At 45.0% G+C, this 16941-nt stretch overlaps 1 protein-coding gene across 1 annotated transcript in view; it reads right to left on the reverse strand.

Moving 5' to 3' along the window:
* Positions 1–13945: 13945 nt before the first annotated feature.
* LOC139393666 (protein kinase C beta type-like) overlaps positions 13946–16941 on the reverse strand; it is an 81273-nt gene continuing 78277 nt past the window's right edge. The window contains exon 17 of the mRNA XM_071142007.1: positions 13946–15395. Within this exon, the coding sequence (XP_070998108.1) occupies positions 15246–15395 (150 nt within the window). The 3' untranslated portion in view covers positions 13946–15245. The remainder of the gene's footprint in view (positions 15396–16941) is intronic.

Consider the following 16941-nt stretch of genomic DNA (forward strand, 5'->3'; position numbering starts at 1 on the left):
TGTTGTATAATAACCAGACAGTGTGTTGTCTAACACCAGGTGTTGTATAATAACCAGACAGTGTGTTGTCTAACACCAGGTGTTGTATAATAACCAGATAGTGTGTTGTCTAACACCAGGTGTTGTATAATAACCAGACAGTGTGTTGTCTAACACCAGGTGTTGTATTATAACCAGACAGTGTGTTGTCTAACACCAGGTGTTGTATAATAACCAGACAGTGTGTTGTCTAACACCAGGTGTTGTATAATAACCAGACAGTGTGTTGTATAATAACCAGACAGTGTGTTGTCTAACACCAGGGGTTGTATTATAACCAGACAGTGTGTTGTATAATAACCAGACAGTGTGTTGTATAATAACCAGACAGTGTGTTGTCTAACACCAGGTGTTGTATAATAACCAGACAGTGTGTTGTCTAACACCAGGTGTTGTATAATAACCAGACAGTGTGTTGTATAATAACCAGACAGTGTGTTGTATAATAACCAGACAGTGTGTTGTATAATAACCAGACAGTGTGTTGTCAAACACCAGGTGTTGTATAATAACCAGAGTGTGTTGTCTAACACCAGGTGTTGTATAATAACCAGACAGTTTGTTGTATAACACCAGGTGCTGTATAATAACCAGACAGTGTGTTGTCTAACACCAGGTGTTGTATAATAACCAGACAGTGTGTTGTCTAACACCAGGTGCTGTATAATAACCAGACAGTGTGTTGTCTAACACCAGGTGTTGTATAATAACCAGACAGTGTGTTGTCTAACACCAGGTGTTGTATAATAACCAGACAGTGTGTTGTCTAACACCAGGTGTTGTATAATAACCAGACAGTGTGTTGTATTATAACCAGACAGTGTGTTGTATAATAACCAGACAGTGTGTTGTCTAACACCAGGTGTTGTATAATAACCAGACAGTGTGTTGTCTAACACCAGGTGTTGTATAATAACCAGACAGTGTGTTGTCTAACACCAGGTGTTGTATAATAACCAGACAGTGTGTTGTCTAATACCAGGTGTTGTATAATAACCAGACAGTGTGTTGTCAAACACCAGGTGTTGTATAATAACCAGACAGTGTGTTGTATAATAACCAGACAGTGTGTTGTATAATAACCAGACAGTGTGTTGTCTAACACCAGGTGTTGTATAATAACCAGACAGTGTGTTGTCTAACACCAGGTGTTGTATAATAACCAGACAGTGTGTTGTATAATAACCAGACAGTGTGTTGTATAATAACCAGACAGTCTGTTGTATAATAACCAGACAGTGTGTTTTCTAACACCAGGTGTTGTATAATAACCAGACAGTGTGTTGTCTAACACCAGGTGTTGTATAATAACCAGACAGTGTGTTGTATAATAACCAGACAGTGTGTTGTCAAACACCAGGTGTTGTATAATAACCAGACAGTGTGTTGTCTAACACCAGGTGTTGTATAATAACCAGACAGTGTGTTGTCTAACACCAGGTGTTGTATAATAACCAGACAGTGTGTTGTATAATAACCAGACAGTGTGTTGTCTAACACCAGGTGTTGTATAATAACCAGACAGTGTGTTGTCTAACACCAGGTGTTGTATAATAACCAGACAGTGTGTTGTCTAATACCAGGTGTTGTATAATAACCAGACAGTGTGTTGTCTAATACCAGGTGTTGTATAATAACCAGACAGTGTGTTGTCTAATACCAGGTGTTGTATAATAACCAGACAGTGTGTTGTCAAACACCAGGTGTTGTATAATAACCAGACAGTGTGTTGTATAATAACCAGACAGTGTGTTGTATAATAACCAGACAGTGTGTTGTCAAACACCAGGTGTTTTATAATAACCAGACAGTGTGTTGTATAATAACCAGACAGTGTGTTGTCTAACACCAGGTGTTGTATAATAACCAGACAGTGTGTTGTCAAACACCAGGTGTTGTATAATAACCAGACAGTGTGTTGTATAATAACCAGACAGTGTGTTGTCTAACACCAGGTGTTGTATAATAACCAGACAGTGTGTTGTATAATAACCAGACAGTGTGTTGTCTAACACCAGGTGTTGTATAATAACCAGACAGTGTGTTGTCAAACACCAGGTGTTGTATAATAACCAGACCGTGTGTTGTCTAACACCAGGTGTTGTATAATAACCAGACAGCGTGTTGTCTAACACCAGGTGTTGTATAATAACCAGACAGTGTGTTGTCTAACACCAGGTGTTGTATAATAACCAGACAGTGTGTTGTCTAACACCAGGTGTTGTATAATAACCAGACAGTGTGTTGTCTAACACCAGGTGTTGTATAATAACCAGACAGTGTGTTGTATAATAACCAGACAGTGTGTTGTCTAACACCAGGTGTTGTATAATAACCAGACAGTGTGTTGTCTAACACCAGGTGTTGTATAATAACCAGACAGTGTGTTGTCTAACACCAGGTGTTGTATAATAACCAGACAGTGTGTTGTCTAACACCAGGTGTTGTATAATAACCAGACAGTGTGTTGTCTAACACCAGGTGTTGTATAATAACCAGACAGTGTGTTGTATAATAACCAGACAGTGTGTTGTCAAACACCAGGTGTTTTATAATAACAAGAGAATGTCTCAAGTCACATGACATGACAGTCACAGGGCATGCAACACGTGACCTTAGAATGACCTCCGTCTCCTTCACGCCCTCCCCGCCCGTTCATCTCCTGTTGTTGTTTGTATTTCCATATTGCATAGTTTAGTTATTTCTGTTTTGGTTACATTTCTCCTGTTGGGTTTTTCTTCCACTTCTTTAGCCAGATGCATCCTGGGAAATCCCAGGGGATTTGATGAAGCAGGCAGCTCAATACTTCTACTACTTGCGGGTGACAGAGACTAGTGCCGGGCGCGCTACTGGTTACAGAGAGACGGGGTGAAGAGTCGCCCACATTGTAACCACACCCTAAATTAGGAAAAGGGGGCGGGGTTAAAAGAGCACCAATAGAACACAGTTATCTGAATGGAAGACTGGTATAAACCAGTAGAAACCATATAAAGTGAGTCTGAAATGTATTTATTTTTATTTTAACCTTTAACCTTTATCTAACTAGGTCAGTTTAAGAACAAATTCTTATTTGCAATGATTGCCTACCGGGAAACCTTGTCAGCTCGGGGATTCGATCCAGCAACCTTTCGGTTACTAGTCCAACGCTCTAACCACTAGGCTACCTGCCGTCCCACTAAATGGCCCCCTGTAGTGCACTATTCTAGACCAGAGGTATATGTGGGGGGGGGGGGGGGGGGGCACCACTGATATATACAGGTACAGTACACCAACAGGCCACATACATCGGTAGATATACACAGTATAATATAGATATAGGTACTAGTTAGTTGTGCAGTGACGTCAAACCCACCCTGACCCTCAGTAGTAAAGTGTTACCATGGTTAACAACCGTCAAGTAGTTCATTGGTAACTGAATACCAATGAATAATATTATGGGGGGGGGGGGGGGGGGTCGTAGTGAAGGCGTAGTGAAGCTGGTTTCACGGATTAGAAAAAAAACACACACACCGGACTAGCGAACAGTGACTAACACACACACACACACACACACACACACACACACACACACACACACACACACACACACACACACACACACACACACACACACACACACACACACACACACACACACACACACACAGGTTAAGAGAGAGAGAGACAGAGAGAGAGAGAGAGGAAGAGGGACAGAGAGAGAGAGAGAGAGAGAGAGAGAGAGGAAGAGGGACAGAGAGAGAGAGACAGAGAGAGAGGAAGAGGGACAGAGAGAGAGAGAGGGGAAGAGGGACAGAGAGAGAGAGAGGAAGAGGGACAGAGAGAGTTCGGCACTGCAGCAGTCTACAGATCACATCTCACTTCTCTCTGACAGACAGTTTTTTTTGCATCGAGTTTGGAAGACCAGACGTGTTCTAAAGACTGGGACACCATGAGTTCTAATCTAGAACACTAAGACGTGAGTTCTAGAAACACTGGAGCATGAGTTCTGGAACACTAAGATATGAGTTCTGGAACACTAAGACGTGAGTTCTGGAACACTAAGACGTGAGTTCTGGAACACTAAGACATGAGTTCTGGAACACTAAGATATGAGTTCTGGAACACTAAGATATGAGTTCTGGAACACTAAGACATGAGTTCTAGAACACTGGGTTATGACTTCTAGAACACTAAGACATGAGTTCTGGAACAATAACATATGAGTTCTAGAACATTGGAGAATGAGTTCTGGAACACTAAGATATGAGTTCTAGAACACTGGAGCATGAGTTCTAGAACACTAAGATTTGAGTTCTAGAACAATAAGATATGAGTTCTAGAACATTGGAGCATGAGTTCTAGAACACTAAGACATGAGTTCTGGAACAATAAGATATGAGTTCTAGAACATTGGAGCATGAGTTCTAGAACACTAAGATATGAGTTCTAAAACACCGGGATGTAAACTCTTAAGACCAAGGTGTTACACGCGTTTGCTCATACATGTTATGGAATGGTCATGACGTCACGTCACTGGCTGAAGAAGAGAACACGTAAACAAACGTCCTGAATGGCACCCTACTGCCTATATAGTGCACTGCTTTTAAACCAGAGCCATGTATTTAGAGTTGTTAGCACCCCATTAACATTACATTGGGAATATTTAAACACAATGCTCTCTAAGTGAAGATCTAGAATGATGTATTTACATGACACTACAACATTCTATAACAGCCATGTTAGATCTCCATTAACATTACATGGGGAATATTTAAACACAATGCTCTTTAAGTGAAGATCTAGAATGAGAACAATATTGAACATTCTAGAAGCTGATCTCTCTACCTACATGTCTCTGCTTTTAGCCATCTCCCACGGTTACCACTACATAGCGAACAGGCCAGACAGTTCAGAGTCCAAACAGAGTAATGGAAGAACATTCTGGAAGAGAACCAGTGTCTCCTGGCTCCTCTTGAAACCTCTTCAGACCAGTTGGTTCCAGCTGGAGTTGGTTCTGTTTCTGTTGGGTTAAACCAAACCGCAGGAACAGAGGGGTGCCAGTGATGTTGGTACAGTCCATGTTGATGGGAGCTAGTGGGTGAAGGTGTGGCTGGTTGGGTTTCCGTTAGCTAGTTTGCTGTTGAATGGGGCTGTTGTGGTAATGGTATTGTGTATAATGCTATAAGATGTATATACAGTGTCAGTCAAAAGATAGGACACACCTACTCATTTAAGGGTTTTTCGTTATTTTTACTATTTTCTACATTGTATGGAAACATGTAGTAACCAAAAAAAGTGTTAAATAAATATATATTTTATATTTGAGATTCTTTATAGCAGCCACCCTCCCCTTTGATGACAGCTTTATAGCAGCCACCCTCCCCCTTGATGACAGCTTTATAGCAGCCACCCTCCCCCTTGATGAAGCTTTATAGCAGCCACCCTCCCCCTTGATGACAGCTTTATAGCAGCCACCCTCCCCCTTGATGACAGCTTTATAGCAGCCACCCTCCCCCTTGATGACAGCTTTATAGCAGCCACCCTCCCCCTTGATGACAGCTTTATAGCAGCCACCCTCCCCCTTGATGACAGCTTTATAGCAGCCACCCTCCCCCTTGATGACAGCTTTATAGCAGCCACCCTCCCCCTTGATGACAGCTTTATAGCAGCCACCCTCCCCCTTGATGACAGCTTTGCCCACTCTTAGCACTGTCAACCAGCTTCACCTGGAATGCTTTTCCCAACAGTCTTGAAGGAGTTCCCACATATGCTGAGCTCTTGTTGGCTGCTTTTCCTTCACTCTGCGGTCCAACTCATAGCAAACCATCTCGATTGGGTTGATGTCGGGTGATTGCGGAGGCCAGGTTCATCTGATGCAGCACTCCATCACTCTCCTTCTTGGTAAAATAGCCCTTACACAGCCTGGAGGTGTGTTGGGTCATTGTCCTGTTGAAAAATAAATGATAGTCCCACTAAGCGCAAACCTCTCCTCATGAGAGCCAGTTTCAGTTTCATCATAGTCCTTGATGGTTTTTGCGACTGCACTTTCAAAGTTCTTGACATTTTCCAGATTGACTGACCTTCATGTCTTAAAGTAATGATGGACTGTCATTTCTCTTTGCTTATTTGAGCTGTTCTTGCCATAATATGGACTTGGTCTTTTACCAAACAGGGCTATCTTCTGTAAACCACCCCTACCTTGTCACAACACAACAGATTGGTTCAAACGGATTAAGGATTAATTTAACTTTTAACAAGACACACCTGTTAATTGAAATGCATTCCAGGTGACTACCTCATGAAGCTGGTTGAGAGAATGCCAAGAGTGTTCAAAGCTGTCATCAAGGCAAAGGGTGGCTACTTTGAAAAATTTCAAATATAAAATATATTTTGATTTGTTTAACACTTTTTTTGGTTACTACATGATTCCATATGTGTTATTTCATAGTTTTGATGTCTTCACTATTATTCTACAATGTAGAAAATAGTACAAATTAAAACCTTTGAATGAGCAGGTGTGGCCCAACTTTTGACTGGTACTGTATAATCTATAGGGTTAAACCTGTGTGATGTACTCTGGGTTGAGTGTATCATGTTATATCATCTACAGGGTTAAACCTGTATGATGTACTCTGGGTTGGTGTGTTATATCGTCTACAGGGTTAAACCTGTATGATGTACTCTGGGTTGGTGTGTTATATCGTCTACAGGGTTAAACCTGTATGATGTACTCTGGGTTGGTGTAGGAGAATCCCTGGAATTCGTTCTGATCGAGGTTCATTATGAACAGTTTGTCTGTAGGAGTCAGTTCCACTGCCATCTTAGTGAACTCTTTATCAAAGTTCCCCGTGTCCCGACGGTTCTTCTGTTAGAGGGAGAAAGGAGAGAGAGGAGGGAGAGGAGGGAGGGAGGGAGGGGGGGAAGGAGAGAGCGAGGGTAGGGGAGGAGGGAGAGAAGGGAGGGAGGGGAGGAAGGAGAGAGCGAGGGTAGGAGAGGGAGGAGGGAGAGGAGGGAGGGAGGGAGGGAGGGAGAGAGAGGAGGAAGGAGAGAGAGGAGGGAGGGAGGGGAGGAAGGAGAGAGCGAGGGTAGGAGAGGGAGGAGGGAGAGGAGGGAGGAGAGAGCGAGGGTAGGAGAGGGAGAAGGGAGAGGAGGGAGGAGAGAAGAAGATATGTTGTTTTAATCTGGTTATTGATCTCTGAACAGACAAGCTTATTAATTAGAAACATGACTGAAATCGAGCCTGCTCAGAGAGAGAGGGAGGAAAGGAAGGGGAGATGGAGAGAGAGTGAGTGAGTGAGTGAGTGAGTGAGTGAGTGAGTGAGTGAGTGAGTGAGTGAGTGAGGAAGAAGGAAGAGAAAGTTAAGAGTGACAGGTAAGGAGAGAGATAGTGAAAGAGAGAGAGCGATAGGGAAAGCCAATCAGCACACAGGTTCTGAGGATGAATTAAAGGAAGAGAGGTGTGCAAACACGACACACCCCTCCCTACGAACTGAGGTGGTACAGCCCCACACCTAAGACAGAACAGACGGACCGCACCAACGTGAAGACGGGGGGGTGCAGCCCCAGAGCAGCTGAGAGCACAATAACAGTAATGTTAATGTGAACAGAGACAGAGGACAGAGAGAGCAGCGAGTCTGGACACAAGAGGAGCCAAACTGACAGACCAAAGACACAGACCACCCCAGAACAAAGGCACAGACTACCCCAGACCAAAGACACAGACCACCACAGACCAAAGGCACAGACCACCCCAGACCAAAGACACAGACCACCCCAGACCAAAGACACAGACCACCCCAGACCAAAGGCACAGACCACCACAGACCAAAGGCACAGACCACCCCAGACCAAAGACACAGACCACCCCAGACCAAAGACACAGACCACCCCAGACCAAAGACACAGACCACCCCAGAACAAAGACACAGACCACCCCAGACCAAAAGGCACAGACCACCCCAGACCAAAAGACACAGACCACCCCAGAACAAAGACACAGACCGACCCAGACCATCCCAGAACAGACAGACATAGACCACCCCAGACAAAAGACACAGACCACCCCAGAACAAAGACACAGACCACCCCAGAACAAAGACACAGACCAAAAGACACAGACCACCCCAGACCAAAAGACACAGACCACCACATACCAAAGACACTGACACCCACTGAACAGACAGGATCACCAAGGAGACCGTAGAGTCACCAGACACCCACTGAACAGACAGGATCACCCAGGAGACACCAGACACCCACTGAACAGACAGGATCACCCAGGAGACCAGAGAGACACAGACACCCACTGAACAGACAGGATCACCCAGGAGACACCAGACACCCACTGAAGAGACAGGATTACCCAGGAGACACCAGACACCCACTGAACAGACATGATCACCCAGGAGACCAGAGAGACACAGACACCCACTGAACAGACAGGATCACCCAGGAGACACCAGACACCCACTGAACAGACAGGATCACCCAGGAGACCGGAGAGACACCAGACACCCACTAAACAGACAGGATCACCCAGGAGACCAGAGAGACACAGACACTCACTGAACAGACAGGATCACCCAGGAGACCAGAGAGATACCAGACACCCACTGAACAGACAGGATCACCCAGGAGACTCATAAGTCTACAGAACATAAAAAAGTCAACAGACAACCTGAGAGGAGAGAAAATATACAGACCCCGGTACAGACAAGCAACAGACTGATAGACTATGGCATAGACTTAAAGACAGACTGGCAGAGGGACAGACCGTTACAGACTGGCAGAGAGACAGACTGTTACAGACTGGCAGAGAGACAGACCATTACAGACTGGCAGAGAGACAGACCATTACAGACTGGCAGAGAGACAGACCATTACAGACTGGCAGAGAGACAGACCGTTACAGACTGGCAGAGGGACAGACCGTTACAGACTGGCAGAGGGACAGACAGTTACAGACTGGCAGAGGGACAGACCGTTACAGAATGGCAGAGAGACAGACCATTACAGACTGGCAGAGAGACAGACCATTACAGACTGGCAGAGAGACAGACTGGCAGAGAGACAGACCGTTACAGACTGGCAGAGAGACAGACCGCTACAGACTGGCAGAGAGACAGACCGTTACAGACTGGCAGAGAGACAGACCGTTACAGACTGGCAGAGAGACAGACTGGCAGAGGGACAGGTCGTTTTAGACTGGCAGAGACACAGACCGTTACAGACTGGCAGAGAGACAGACTGTTACAGACTGGCAGAGAGACAGACCGTTACAGACTGGCAGAGACACAGACTGTTACAGACTGGCAGAGTGAGAGAGCTATAGAAGGACATACAGAAAGCCTCAGGAAGAAGAGAGGAACAGAGAGGAGAGACAGTTTCCAAGAACACTCGCTTATTTCCTACCTTCTGCTCTCCATCTCTCCTCTAGGCCCCTCAGCCCCAGGGGGCCCTGCCCACCCAGCAGCCCCAGGGGGCCCTGCCCACCTCTCAGCCCCAGGGGGCCCACCCAGCAGCCCCAGGGGGCCCTGCCCACCCCTCAGCCCCAGGGGGCCTGCCCACCCCTCAGCCCCAGGGGGCCCTGCCCACAGCAACCCCAGGGGGCCCTGCCCACCCAGCAGCCCCATATCCAACGGACCGGCCGGGGCATAGGTCCAAACCCTAGCCCCTGGTCTCCTGGGACCTGCTGGGGTCTACACACCAGCTGCTGATGGGGATGTCATCACACCTCTATGGACAGCCAGGGACTATTAGACCGAGTCTGCTTCTCAAGGGGTTTCTATGTGGACTAGTAGACTGAGTCTGCTTCTCAAGGGGTTTCTATGTGGACTAGTAGACTGAGTCTGCTTCTCAAGGGGTTTCTATGTGGACTAGTAGACTGAGTCTGCTTCTCAAGGGGTTTCTATGTGGACTAGTAGACTGAGTCTGCTTCTCAAGGGGTTTCTATGTGGACTAGTAGACTGAGTCTGCTTCTCAAGGGGTTTCTATGTGGACTAGTAGACAGTCTGCTTCTCAAGGGGTTTCTATGTGGACTAGTAGACTGAGTCTGCTTCTCAAGGGGTTTCTATGTGGACTAGTAGACTGAGTCTGCTTCTCAAGGGGTTTCTATGTGGACTAGTAGACTGAGTCTGCTTCTCAAGGGGTTTCTATGTGGACTAGTAGACTGAGTCTGCTTCTCAAGGGGTTTCTATGTGGACTAGAGACTGAGTCTGCTTCTCAAGGGGTTTCTATGTGGACTAGTAGACTGAGTCTGCTTCTCAAGGGGTTTCTATGTGGACTAGTAGACTGAGTCTGCTTCTCAAGGGGTTTCTATGTGGACTAGTAGACTGAGTCTGCTTCTCAAGGGGTTTCTATGTGGACTAGTAGACTGAGTCTGCTTCTCAAGGGGTTTCTATGTGGACTAGTAGACAGTCTGCTTCTCGAGGGGTTTCTATGTGGACTAGTAGACTGAGTCTGCTTCTCAAGGGGTTTCTATGTGGACTAGTAGACTGAGTCTGCTTCTCAAGGGGTTTCTATGTGGACTAGTAGACTGAGTCTGCTTTTCAAGGGGTTTCTATGTGGACTAGTAGACTGAGTCTGCTTCTCAAGGGGTTTCTATGTGGACTAGTAGACTGAGTCTGCTTCTCAAGGGGTTTCTATGTGGACTAGTAGACTGAGTCTGCTTCTCAAGGGGTTTCTATGTGGACTAGTAGACTGAGTCTGCTTCTCAAGGGGTTTCTATGTGGACTAGTAGACAGTCTGCTTCTCAAGGGGTTTCTATGGGGACTAGTAGACTGAGTCTGCTTCTCAAGGGGTTTCTATGTGGACTAGTAGACTGAGTATGCTTCTCAAGGGGTTTCTATGTGGACTAGTAGACTGAGTCTGCTTCTCAAGGGGTTTCTATGTAGACTAGTAGACTGAGTCTGCTTCTCAAGGGGTTTCTATGTGGACTAGTAGACTGAGTCTGCTTCTCGAGGGGTTTCTATGTGGACTAGTAGACAGTTTGCTTCTCAATGGGTTTCTATGTGGACTAGTAGACTGAGTCTGCTTCTCAAGGGGTTTCTATGTGGACTAGTAGACTGAGTCTGCTTCTCGAGGGGTTTCTATGTGGACTAGTAGACAGTCTGCTTCTCAATGGGTTTCTATGTGGACTAGTAGACTGAGTCTGCTTCTCAAGGGGTTTCTATGTGGACTAGTAGACTGAGTCTGCTTCTCAAGGGGTTTCTATGTGGACTAGTAAACTGAGTCTGCTTCTCAATGCACTTCAATTAAGGTGTGTGTGTGTGTGTAATGACACAGAGAGCAGTGTGCTGGTTGAGACGATTGAGGTGAGTTGAGTTATATTATATTTTCCAATCAGAAGACAGATTTACACGTACAAGACACACCCCCTCTCCCTACATCGTTACAAACCTCTGTACGTTTCCTGTAAGACAGCAGACGCTTGAGTTAACTCCCCAAGTTCAGATAAGGCCTTTAGCTCAGCGGACACACAAAACAAGATTCAGCTATCATCATCATCATCATCATCATCATCATCATTATCATCATTCAGTAGAGTTAACTCCCCAAGTTCAGATAAGGCCTTTAGCTCAGCGGACACACAAAACAAGATTCAGCTATCATCATCATCATCATCATCATTATCCTCATTGTCATCCTCCTCCTCCTCATCATCATCATCCTCAGTCACTCTTGACACAAGAAAAAAACAATACATTTCCAGTATTTTACAGTTTGACACATTTAACTGCATGGTAATATAATCAGAACTCTCTTTAAACAGTTACAGAACACTTCCCAACCCCCCGGGACTAATAACCAGTTAACTAACCAAGTACTAACTAACCACCCTGGTTAACTAACCAAGTACTAACTAACCACCCTGGTTAACTAACCTAGTACTAACTAACCACCCTGGTTAACTAACCAAGTACTAACTAACCACCCTGGTTAACTAACCAAGTACTAACTAACCACCCTGGTTAACTAACCAAGTACTAACTAACCACCCTGGTTAACTAACCAAGTACTAACTAACCACCCTGGTTAACTAAACCAGTACGAACTAACCACCCTGGTTAACTAACCAAGTATGAACTAACCACCCTGGTTAACTAACCAAGTACTAACTAACCACCCTGGTTAACTAACCAAGTACTAACTAACCACCCTGGTTAACTAACCAAGTACTAACTAACCACCCTGGTTAACTAACCAAGTACTAACTAACCACCCTGGTTAACTAACCAAGTATGAACTAACCACCCTGGTTAACTAACCAAGTACTAACTAACCACCCTGGTTAACTAACCAAGTACTAACTAACCACCCTGGTTAACTAACCAAGTACTAACTAACCACCCTGGTTAAGTATAAACAACAACATCTCTGTTTGGCAGTGGTCAGATAATTCCTAGACAGCGTTTGAAATCACACCCTATTCCCTATGAAGTGCACTACTTTCTACTGAGCCAGGGCCCTATAGCAGGTCACTATAGAGGGAATGGGCCCTATTAGCAGGTCACTATAGAGGGAATGGGCCCTATAGCAGGTCACTATAGAGGGAATGGGCCCTCCTTGGTCAATAGCAGGTCACTAAAAGAGGGAATGGGCCCTCCCTGGTCAATAGCAGGTCACTATAGAGGGAATGGGCCCTCCTTGGTTAATAGCAGGTCACTATAGAGGGAATGGGCCCTGGTCAATAGCAGGTCACTATGGGGAATGGGCCCTCCCTGGTCAATAGCAGGTCACTGTAGAGGGACTGGGCCCTGGTCAATAGCAGGTCACTATGGGGAACGGGCCCTGGTCAATAGCAGGTCACTATGGGGAACGGGCCCTCCCTGGTCAATAGCAGGTTACTATAGAGGGAATGGGCCCTATAGCAGGTCACTATAGAGGGAATGGGCCCTCCCTGGTCAATAGCAGGTCACTATAGAGGGAATGGGCCCTATAGCAGGTCACTATAGAGGGAATGGGCCCTGGTCAATAGCAGGTCACTATGGGGAATGGGCCCTGGTCTCAGAGCGATATCTAGAGGATGTGTGGTTGGACCGGGTTGACAAGACTATTGGAGATGAGCCCTGGTGTGTCCGTGCGTTTCCAGTTGCAGTGAATGCTATTCCCGAGGTGTGGGGTTGTTTGGGGCTCTGTGGCACAAAATGGCTGCCGTGTGTCTCCCCCGTAACGGAGGACACTGGACCCTGAACTCTGACCTTGCTTTGGCACAGTTTTACAGTAACGTAACATGGTGTGTGAGGTGGTGGTGATGACGGTACCCAAGGAGGATACGTGTTTTCAGCCTCCCTCGTTGTAATAGCACGATGCTAACGTTTCACAACAGTTCTAAATCCCTAACGGGAGATCCCTAAATCAATACAAACAAAACAACAATACCCTGATTGATCATTAAACAGTAAGAAAGTCAATCAGTTCGATCAGTCGGTCAAATATTGATCCCAGTAACAGTTGGGAGGTCATTTGATGGGTTGATGGTGGGAATGTAACTCATTGATTTGATTATCGATTAGTTGAAAAATCGATCGATTCAGCATTTTTTTTTCCCTTCTGTTCTGTTTTGAGTAGAAGTTGTCTTTAACCGCTGATCAGAGGTCAGATCTCCGTAATGGTTCAGGTTAAGACTAGGGGCATGGGGAATCTGATCCTAGATGTGTGTTTAGGTTTGAACAGTAGATATGGGTAGTTAAGACTAGGGGCATGGGGAATCTGATCCTAGATGTGTGTTTAGGTTTGAACAGTAGATATGGGTAGTTAAGAGGAGCGGCATGGGGAATCTGATCCTAGATCTGTGTTTAGGTTAGAACAGTAGATATGGGTAGTTAAGACTAGCGGCATGGGGAATCTGATCCTAGATCTGTGTTTAGGTTAGAACAGTAGATATGGGTAGTTAAGAGGAGCGGCATGGGGAATCTGATCCTAGATCTGTGTTTAGGTTTGAACAGTAGATATGGGTAGTTAAGAGGAGCGGCATGGGGAATCTGATCCTAGATCTGTGTTTAGGTTAGAACAGTAGATATGGGTAGTTAAGACTAGCGGCATGGGGAATCTGATCCTAGATCTGTGTTTAGGTTAGAACAGTAGATATGGGTAGTTAAGACTAGGGGCATGGGGAATCTGATCCTAGATCTGTGTTTAGGTTTGAACAGTAGATATGGGTAGTTAAGACTAGGGGCATGGGGAATCTGATCCTAGATCTGTGTTTAGGTTAGAACAGTAGATATGGGTAGTTCAGACTAGCGGCATGGGGAATCTGATCCTAGATCTGTGTTTAGGTTAGAACAGTAGATATGGGTAGTTAAGACTAGGGGCATGGGGAATCTGATCCTAGATCTGTGTTTAGGTTAGAACAGTAGATATGGGTAGTTAAGACTAGCGGCATGGGGAATCTGATCCTAGATCTGTGTTTAGGTTAGAACAGTAGATATGGGTAGTTCAGACTAGCGGCATGGGGAATCTGATCCTAGATCTGTGTTTAGGTTAGAACAGTAGATATGGGTAGTTAAGACTAGGGGCATGGGGAATCTGATCCTAGATCTGTGTTTAGGTTTGAACAGTAGATATGGGTAGTTAAGACTAGGGGCATGGGGAATCTGATCCTAGATCTGTGTTTAGGTTAGAACAGTAGATATGGGTAGTTAAGACTAGCGGCATGGGGAATCTGATCCTAGATCTGTGTTTAGGTTAGAACAGTAGATATGGGTAGGGCCTCGGCTATGTCCCAATTCTCTCCCCTTCCTCCCAAAGTATACACTTCCTCACTTGAAAGGAAATGAGTGGTAAATGGAGACTCTACTCCAGGTTAACGCCAATAATGTTTTTATATTTGTGTTTATATATATAAAAAAAATGTATTTAATCTTTATTTAACTAGGCAAGTCAGTTAAGAACAAATTATTATTTACAATGACGACCTAACCCCCCCCCCCCCCAGGCCAAAACCCGGACGACGCTGGGCCAATCGTGCGCCGCCCTCTTAAGACTCCCAATCACGGCCGGATGTGACACAGCCTGGGATTCGAACCAGGCACTGTAGTGACGCTTCGTGCACTGAGATGCCACCAGACGGCCGCGCCACTCAGGAGTAGTGAACAAGTGCACGCTCAAGAGGGAGGAGAGACAACTGGGATACACCCTTTTTGGTCCTAAACTATATCCTGGTGATGGAATGATATGAGATCTGGAAGAGGGGCAGGATCACGGAGCTAATGCAGCGCTGTGATGGGTCAGTCCATGTCGGGGTACTCTGGGTTAACGAATGAGAATCCCTGGAACTCTTCCTGGTCCAGGTTCATGATGACCTCCTGGTCGGGGGGGGTCAGGACGGGGGGGTGGCGGGTAAAGAAACGATCAAAGTTCTCTGCCTCGCGACCGCACTGTAGGGGGGGAGAGAAGAGGGATGGATGAGATGAATTAAAACACACAGAGGAGAAACAGAAGATACACATAATGAAGTAGATGGAGTCATCCAGTCCTCATCCACAACATAATATAATGAAGTAGATGGAGTCATCCAGTCCTCATCCACAACATAATATAATGAAGTAGATGGAGAGTCATCCAGTCCTCATCCACAACATAATATAATGAAGTAGATGGAGAGTCATCCAGTCCTCATCCACAACATAATATAATGAAGTAGATGGAGTCATCCAGTCCTCATCCACAACATAATATAATGAAGTAGATGGAGAGTCATCCAGTCCTCATCCACAACATAATATAATGAAGTAGATGGAGTCATCCAGTCCTCATCCACAACATAATATAATGAAGTAGATGGAGTCATCCAGTCCTCATCCACAACATAATATAATGAAGTAGATGGAGAGTCATCCAGTCCTCATCCACAACATAATATAATGAAGTAGATGGAGTCATCCAGTCCTCATCCACAACATAATATAATGAAGTAGATGGAGTCATCCAGTCCTCATCCACAACATAATATAATGAAGTAGATGGAGAGTCATCCAGTCCTCATCCACAACATAATATAATGAAGTAGATGGAGAGTTATCCAGTCCTCATCCACAACATAATATAATGAAGTAGATGGAGAGTCATCCAGTCCTCATCCACAACATAATATAATGAAGTAGATGGAGAGTCATCCAGTCCTCATCCACAACATAATATAATGAAGTAGATGGAGAGTCATCCAGTCCTCATCCACAACATAATATAATGAAGTAGATGGAGAGTCATCCAGTCCTCATCCACAACATAATATAATGAAGTAGATGGAGTCATCCAGTCCTCATCCACAACATAATATAATGAAGTAGATGGAGTCATCCAGTCCTCATCCACAACATAATATAATGAAGTAGATGGAGAGTCATCCAGTCCTCATCCACAACATAATATAATGAAGTAGATGGAGAGTCATCCAGTCCTCATCCACAACATAATATAATGAAGTAGATGGAGAGTCATCCAGTCCTCATCCACAACATAATATAATGAAGCAGATGGAGAGTCATCCAGTCCTCATCCACAACATAATATAATGAAGTAGATGGAGTCATCCAGTCCTCATCCACAACATAATATAATGAAGTAGATGGAGAGTTATCCAGTCCTCATCCACAACATAATATAATGAAGTAGATGGAGAGTCATCCAGTCCTCATCCACAACATAATATAATGAAGTAGATGGAGAGTCATCCAGTCCTCATCCACAACATAATATAATGAAGTAGATGGAGAGTCATCCAGTCCTCATCCACAACATAATATAATGAAGTAGATGGAGAGTAATCCAGTCCTCATCCACAACATAATATAATGAAGTAGATGGAGAGTCATCCAGTCCTCATCCACAACATCATATAATGAAGTAGATGGAGAGTCATCCAGTCCTCATCCACAACATAATATAATGAAGTAGATGGAGAGTCATCCAGTCCTCATCCAC

The sequence above is a fragment of the Oncorhynchus clarkii genome, unplaced genomic scaffold (genome assembly GCF_045791955.1).
Source record: "Oncorhynchus clarkii lewisi isolate Uvic-CL-2024 unplaced genomic scaffold, UVic_Ocla_1.0 unplaced_contig_464_pilon_pilon, whole genome shotgun sequence".
Classification (NCBI taxonomy): domain Eukaryota; kingdom Metazoa; phylum Chordata; class Actinopteri; order Salmoniformes; family Salmonidae; genus Oncorhynchus; species Oncorhynchus clarkii.